Source organism: Heloderma suspectum, chromosome 4 (genome assembly GCF_057233095.1).
Source record: "Heloderma suspectum isolate Gila_16-S chromosome 4, 16-S_ref, whole genome shotgun sequence".
Lineage (NCBI taxonomy): Eukaryota > Metazoa > Chordata > Lepidosauria > Squamata > Helodermatidae > Heloderma > Heloderma suspectum.
The window spans coordinates 142,711,921-142,719,986 of record NC_139461.1 but is presented as its reverse complement, the minus strand read 5'-3'; the positions used below and the strand labels follow the sequence as shown (position 1 = coordinate 142,719,986).

The window sequence follows — 8,066 nt, the reverse complement described above, 5'->3', positions numbered from 1 at the left end:
TGACCGGGGCTCTTGAGAGGAGAGGACCCCGGGGTTTTGTTCTGGGGTTTTGTTTTTCAGAAAAATCTCGCGCCAGGTCTAAACTAAGCCTAACAGTCAATAGGTAAGGAAGGCCGGTTATTTCCCGAGCTCAAAGGGTTTTTAAGAAACTCATTATCGGGTTAGTTCGTTCCTCCTAAGCAGCTACTCCGGTTGCGGGAGGGGAGGGCACGGGACGCGGGTGGGGGGCGGCAGGCAGGAGGGGAGGGAGAGGCAGCGGGCCAGAGAGGCGGGCTTGGGGGCCACCTGAGTTGCGCCGCTTAGGAGAAGCGCGCAGACACCCGCTCAGCGCCCGCAAGCCCTCCAGCGCCATCCATCCGTGTGCAAATGAGCCGAACGTTTCGCCCTCGCTTCTCCGCCCCGCATCTCGCCTCAGTGATTTCCGTTTGTCTCCGCCTTTTGTTGTCTACAAACATGGATTTATTCGACGACCGTTTAGCCGGTGCGCAGAAACACAGCTGCAGGCGCGCAACCCCTTTGGTGCCGTGCTTCTGTTGCATGTCGAAACACGACTTTCCGCCAAGAGGCTGGACTGAGGGGGCAGAATCCAGCCACAAAGCGAAACCCACAAAGCTAAGCTCCCTTTGGAATCGCCGAGACTGACCCTGGGCCGCTCAGCGCCTTCCGCTTGTTTTGGTTTTGCAAACCGGCGTTCTTTAGAATGTGGGTGATCGAGTCAATGGGTTGGATCCAGACTTAGTCTTCCCTACAGAAGGCCCATAGAAATCAATGGGACTTAAGTTAGTCGTGATTAACTTGTCCCATCGATCTACTCTAAGCATGACCAGGTCTGGATCCAACTCAGTAGTTATCAATATTACAATTCATATTTGTTGCTCTTAAATGTATCACTGATTTCAGTGGGTGAATGAAGCATATGCTTGGCTGCAGCACTATGCATATTTACCCAAGAGTAAGCCCCCACTGAACACAATGGGACTAATTTACGAGTAAACATGGATAGGATTGCACTGTAATTCATTCATTTATTGCATTTATATCCCACCTTTTTTCTAAGGAGCTCAAGATAGCATTCATAACTCGTCTCTTCCCCATGTTATCCTCACAACAACCCTGTGAGGTGGGTTAGGCTGAGAGAGAGTGTTTGTACCAAGGTCACCCAATGAGGTTCATGGGCAAGGGGGGATTTGAACCTGGATCTTCGCAGACCTAGTCCTAGTTAGAGAACCCGCCCTTCCCCAGCCTCGTCCCCTCCAGATGTTTTGGACGGCAGCTCCCAGCATTCCTGACAATTGGCCAAGCTGGCTGGGGCTGATGGGAGTTGAAGTCCAACACATCTGGAGGGCACCACACTGGGGGAGGCTGTGTAGCCAAAAATCACTCTGGCTCTCTCTATCCCATTTCAGTAAATGGGATTTACAATCTGAGCCTAGTCAATTCTTCCTGAAAATATTAAAGTCTGTTAATTTCAGTGGGATTTACTTGTATATTTAGTCAGTATATTTAGTACTGAGGCTTTAAAATGGTATAACTCTGCCTGGGTCGTACCTGTTATTAGAGTTCTTTCTCCTGACCAAAATACTGAGTGGCTAAGGAAGAGGTTTTCTAGGAGATATAGATATAAAAGATATATCAGTATCTCTCAACCTAAACATTACTTGGCCCCAAGAAAAGGTATTATTTTAGAGACTATGTGAATTTTGTTCTAATGGACTTACTAAAACTGAAATGCAGCTTCCCTAGACAGACAGACAAACACAAACACACTCATGGCATTAATAGCTACAACAATCCAGGTGTACTGATTTTCCACAATGACCAAAGAGGTGATATGGAAGCTGCAATCTTTGCCTCAGAGTAAGCCCCATTGAACTCAATGGGACTTATCTCTGAGTAGAAATGCATAGAATTGCGCTATAAAAACATGAGGCATGAGATCCAACCAAAGTTAAGCACTTTAAAATCTACTGATTGTCAAGAGGACAGACTGAAGCAAGTGCTTAACTTTTCCAGTGAAATTAGTGGTTAGTCCCATGATTAATTTTGTCTGGACTGTATCCATAATTTTTTTTTCTCCAGAAAATTTTCTGCGAACTTTCTGGACAGTGTGGGATGGTTCTGGATTTATCTGGAAAGGGGCAGAGGATATATATATATATATATATATATATATAAAATCTCAGCAGCCCCGCTGCCTTATCTGAGGAGCGCCTGCATAACATTACATCTCCTCTTGAATGATTCCTTGTTCTGTCTGCCCAGTGTAGCCAAACAGTTAGGCAAGCAGGCAGCCAGCGGAACTACAATCATGATGGACTTGGGGGAGGGGGGAATAAAAGCTACATTTTTAAATTTCGATTTTATGGATGAGATTTTGCTTTAGGCTCTGTACAGATGTAAGAATCTAATTTCCCGTGAAACTAGAGACACGTTTTCAGTAGGCTCTGGAGAAAAAGAGGCCCTGTTTGCCTTCAAATAGAGGGAGGGAAGAGGTCCCCCCCTTCTTCTTTTTCTTCTTTTTTTTTCCAGAATAGATATAGTACGAATTTTTAATTCGTCTTCCTTTCACAGACAACAATACTGGTTTTGAAAGGCGGATACAATTTGGGTTTTGTGAAGGTCTCTTTCTGCCCTCTCCGGGCCCAGCTGTCCATATGGAATACAGCATGTACAACGTGGCTCACAATGGCACCAACTGACAGGCAGAACAAAAAACCCGAGGTGCTTCCCCCTGACTCGGGGATGCTCTGCTCATTCCAGATACACCAACTGATGAATTGCATTGATGAAGGAGGAGGAGGAGGAGGAGGAGGAAGAGGGAAAGAAGAGGAGGTGGAGGTGGAGGAGAGATGGAAGGGAACGCATTCTCCCCCGCGCCCCCCGCAACCCTCCCTGTCCCTTCTGTGGCTCTTTATTTTCTCCCCGCAACTTAATATGCACGCCTCTAACATCCTCGACTCCCAGCCTTCCCTATTGTGCCGTTTTGTGATGAGTACTGTATATTGTGCGAAGATAGACTGCCCCAAACTCCCGCGACGCCATCGGCGTGTGAGCCGTAAGGCCGCTGGGGGCCAGGGCTACGCAAGACTCGCCAGCTTGATAGACTGAGCCGGGGCCTAAGAGACCCGGGCTCCCCGCCCCAGCTAAGGGTGGGAGGGCCGCACAGAAAGAGGCGCAGTTGCTTCGGCGGGATGGCGGGCTCGAAGGGGCCACGATCTCGCCCCTCTTGCGTCTCCAGGGGTCGAGCTCCTGCAGCCTGGGCACGGGCGCGGGGAGGTCGTGTGGACGGCGGGTGGGGGCTTGAGGCAGGCCCGCGAGCCGGGTGCCAGCAGGGCCCCGGGACGTGTGCTAAGGTCGAGGCCATCTCCACCAGGCCAAAGCGCCTGGCTTGCCCCACGGAGGACGAGCCAGCCTCGAGGGCGCCGCGCCCCAGAGCAGAGCAGTCGCAGGTCCTCGCCTTGGGGCAGTCCGGCCCTGCCCCTGCCCGGGCGGGCGCCCCGCAGAAAAGGCTGCCGCTGGCCCGCCGCGAGTCTGCGCTTTCCTAGGGGCAAGGGTCTGGCGGAGAAAGGCCTCAGGGAGGAGGCAGCGCGAAAGCCCCGAGCGTGGTCTCGGACGGCCGCAGCCGCTTGGCGAGGCGATGGAGCGCTCAGCCCCCCGCCTGCCGCAGCCGCGCGCGGCTTTCGGGTAGCGCGCTCCGGGTGCTCCAGCCACCCCGCGCTGCAGCACCGATCTCGGCGCCAGATAATCGTGTTTGCTTTAGATATGGAGTTGAAACCTGGCCAGCAGCGAGAAGGGCGGCCCTCTGGGACCGCGCTCTGTGCCCAGAATGCACCTCCTGCGGATCCCGCCGTTTGCTGAGCTTCAGGAGGAGCTACAGTCTCCGGAAAGGGGCGCAGCTTCCAGGTGAAAGTGTTTAAGGTGGGCCTGGTCTGGAACAGCAGTCTACGGGCAAGACAGATGCCTGGGCCGCCGCCGCCGCCGGTTCATTCTCTAAACGCCCCTTGCGAATCCTTCTCGCTTCCCGCAATTGACCATTCCGCAGTCTACTGTTAGGAAGGTCTTCTAAGAACCAGCACGTTGCACTTGCACTTTTCACTCATTCACTGTCCCCCAACCATTTTCTTCATGTCTCTCTGCTGCCTGTCCCAGGGGCAACCGCTGTCTAACAAAGTCATCCTAGCATGTTTACCCAAAAGGAAGCCTCGCTATGTTTAGTGGGGCCTACTCTTAGGTAGGAGTCCGTAGGATTGTAGCCTTTGGGAGGGGTCAGAATGAGCACGCCTCAAACGCCAAAAAAGATGATGCCGAGGCACTTCTGTCTCCACAGGGGACTGAACGCTCAGCTTCCTTCACCAAAGTCCAATAAACACAGCAAGAGGTCCTAGAAGGCAGCCGCACAGGACTTCCACTTTCGAACCACGGAGATCAACCTCAACCCGGTTAAGAAAGTAAAAGCCATTGAATCGCTTCCGGAATCAAAAGCTTCTCAGCTTGAAGGAGCACTCTTACATTTAAATGAGGCGGCAGAAAGGGGCGGGGGGGGGGAAGAGGAGGCTGATTTTTCATTTCCACCAGTCACTTTATCTCCTTAATAGTATCTCAAGTAGATAAACTTGAGCAGGCGAAGGCAGAGAGGACAAGAATGTATTTGGCGGTTTGAAGAAAGGTTGGGCCTGAGGGAAAACAGCGCTCCTGCCCTTGCAGTCGCCCTCAAGAGTTTTGAGACTCCGGGGTCTTCTCTGGCTAGCGAACACAGGCCGGGACCTGACTTCGTTTGAAGACACACAGCCTCGCCATCTCGCAACCTCCTAAACCGATCCAAACCGCAGAGCGACCTATCCCCTTTCTTACTGATTCCCAGCAGCTTCCCTTTCCTCCCTCAAAGCTTTTTCCAATGACCAGTCTGCCCAAACTCAAGCGAATGCATTTCTGCTACTAAAAAGGAAAGGAAAGCCGCTAGCTTCAGCTTAACCCTAACAAAAACGTTCTATTAATGTGGGTTGAAAACAACAACAGCAAAAAACAAAACAAAAACAAAAAAACCATACTGCATTTTTATTAAAGTTCTTATTAAAAAAATCAGAATATTCCTAATATTGGTCTTCTGCCCGGATTTACACATGTATATTTCTATGGAGATTATATTTCTACAGTTTTGTTTGTTTGTTGCTCTTGCTTTTTTTTTTTTTTAAAAAAACCCCATCCAATCAGAAACAAACCAAAAAACCAAAAAAATCAAAAATAAAGTCCGTCCGGGAATATATGGCAACCATCACTACATATCTACAAAAAAAACCCTTAAAAATTACTAATAGATGTCAGAATTTTATACATCACTTTCTCTCTCTCTCTCTCTCTCTCTCTCTGCTTAAAATCCTCGCTTCTTGGCCTATATATCACTGAACAGCTTCTACATCACACAAACATATTTTACAAAAATCACGAGAGCGTCAAGTTTTTATTCTTTTTTATTATTCTTTTTTTAATGTGTAGTTGTAGGTAGACAGGACCACTAGGAACGGCGCGATTTTTTTCCTTGTAAACATGGCGCACAAAACACCCCCAAAGAATGAAAACTGACCCCCGCCCCTAAAGAAGGAAACCCCCTCCCCACCCCAGCCTCGGCATCCCCGTCTTGCCTCCCCCACCCCCTCCCCCAGGCCAGCAGGACTGGATTGGCACCCCCCCTCCTCCTCGGAGTCTCTGCAGCTCTAGAGCCAGCGTTCACCAAGTCCATTGCTGGGCTTGTACCAAGTGGTGCGCGGAGGGGTACTGGGGGTTGCCGGCCGAGCTGTACTGGGCATTGTATTGCATGTGCTGGAGAGACTGGGCGCTGTAGGCTGAGAAGGGGATCCCGGCCTGGAAGGTGGCGGCAGCCAAGTCCTGTGCCTTGAGCGTGTGGCACGGCTTGCCGTCCCTGACTAAGACGGGCACGGCCACCCGGCGCGGGGAGGGGAGAGGAGTCACTTCCATACCTTTCTCGGCCCGGGCCCGCTTCATCTTGTAGCGGTGGTTCTGGAACCAGATCTTCACCTGCGTCGGGGTGAGGCGGATCAGGCTGGCCAGGTGCTCCCGCTCGGGCGCGGAGAGGTACCGCTGCTGCCTGAAGCGCCGCTCCAGCTCGTAAGTCTGCGCCTTGGAGAAGAGCACCCGCCGTTTCCGCTTCTTGCCAGAGTCGCCGTTACTCGACGTTTCCTTGTCGTTGTCCGGAGACTCGTCCGCCGAAGGCTCTGGGGATTTGGACGCGGAATCCTGTTGGGAGTTGCTGGATGCCAAGCCGTGCACTGAGGGGGAAGCCACAAAGGAAGCAGGTCAGAAGAGGGCGGGCGGCGCGGCAGAGCCCCTTCCCCACCATTGTGTCCCGCCGGGCGCCGCTTCTTTCAACCCGCTTCCTGCCTGCCTTCCCAGCCCGGAGAAAGAAGGGCGACGGGGCGCTTTGCCATCTTCTTGCTCTTGGGCGCGCGCCGCGTCCCGCGATTTTAGCTAAAGGGAGTTTTTGCCAAGACAGAATAAACACCGACAAACTGTAAGAGAAAAGATCGCAACCTCCGTGCATGTGTCGCATAAGAGAACTTTGGATTACGTGTGTGTGTTATTAGTAACGTCTACATTTGTGTGTGTTTATCATATTTACACCCCCCCCCCCAATACAAACACTGTATGTGTGGTATGGATTATTGTTTTATTTCGCTTTCTGTGTGCGTGTCATACACACGGAAAATTACGTACAGAAATACAAGCAAATGAAAGACAACATACAGTTACACATACACACACCATATTAATAAATCTTTTAGGGAACATAACATAGAAATAATGGGAGACATCGATCTCTGGATGGCACAGAGCATTTTTATCAGCGTAATATTGGGCGCAAACCACAGTATAGTTACGCAGCTCCTATTCATTTCAGTGGGGCTTGCGCAGGAGAACTTCCAGATGGATTGTGCCTCCTCTCCCCGCCCCCCTCCCGCACTTGGACTTTGGACACTTCCCTTAAAAAACAAACAAAACGGATTTCTTCTTTCTGGGCTACGTGGATTGATTTTTAAAGGTTAATTCAACAAGCCATTCTTTGATGCAGAACAGCCAATGGGACGATTTACAAACGTCTAAAGCAAGGCCATCCAAAATTACCCTACAAAGCACGCTCTGTTCGTTAGAAAAGTAGAAAGAAGGATGGGGGGGGGGAGAGTTAGGTGGATGGGGAATTCTGGATGTTATATTTTAAAGTCTTTTCTCACAGGGTTTTTATTCTCTCTCTCTCTCTCTCTCTCTCTCTCATATGAATAAATAAGGATTCAAAATCTATTTACTCATTTAAGACACTTAAAGAATATAACTTTCTAGACTGTTATTTTCAAGAAGGACTTTAGAAACACACCATACACAACAAAAATAGGAGAGAGTAGTGCAAGCAACAAGGGTTCATCCGGGTGCCTAGGGGGTGTAACAGGCTCGCCATTAGAAGGTGCCCCTGTGTAAGTTTGGGTACTTACAGGAATACTGGATGCTCTCGGTGGTGGCGAGCCAACGCGTGTACGGATTATCAGTATTGTCGTAAAAGGGGTTCTTCAGAGGCAGCGTCGGAACAGCGTCCAATGCGGTTGTCCCCAAAACTCCGGGCTTTTTGGGGGGTTCCGAACCCTCCGTCTCTTCGTCCCCCCCTTCCACGATGGATCCGTCTTCGTCATTGGTGTCAGGCAAGTCCAAGATGTCCTTTACAGAAAAGCCGGTCTTTGTGTTGGTCAGAGACATATTCTGGCCAAATTTTATGCAGGAAACTTTGAAGGACCAGTTTGTCAATCCTCTGGGTTCGCCAAACATACACCGGGAAAAGGGTGGGGGAGGGAGAGAAGGAGGAAGGGGGTGGGGGGACTGGAATAAAAGGAGGAACGGAAATACTGGAAGGGGCGAGGGTGGCTGCGGTGGTGGCTGTGAGGGGGCGGAGAGGACAAAAATCAGCGGCGGTCTTTAGGCATATAATATCTGTTGTTTCAGGCTTGGGTCGTCGAGAGCCGTGGCGCACAAGGGGGGCGACTGGGGCTTCCGCAAGACTTTGTAAC

At 50.7% G+C, this 8,066-nt stretch overlaps 1 protein-coding gene across 1 annotated transcript; it reads right to left on the bottom strand.

Moving 5' to 3' along the window:
- Window positions 1–5,724: 5,724 nt before the first annotated feature.
- Window positions 5,725–7,827, bottom strand: NKX2-2 (NK2 homeobox 2). Its single transcript, XM_084848163.1, has 2 exons — window positions 7,500–7,827; window positions 5,725–6,284 (listed from the first exon to the last, which is right to left on the bottom strand). Exons 1-2 carry the CDS (start codon window positions 7,825–7,827, stop codon window positions 5,725–5,727), a joined length of 888 nt encoding a protein of 295 aa, XP_084704289.1.
- Window positions 7,828–8,066: the final 239 nt, after the last annotated feature.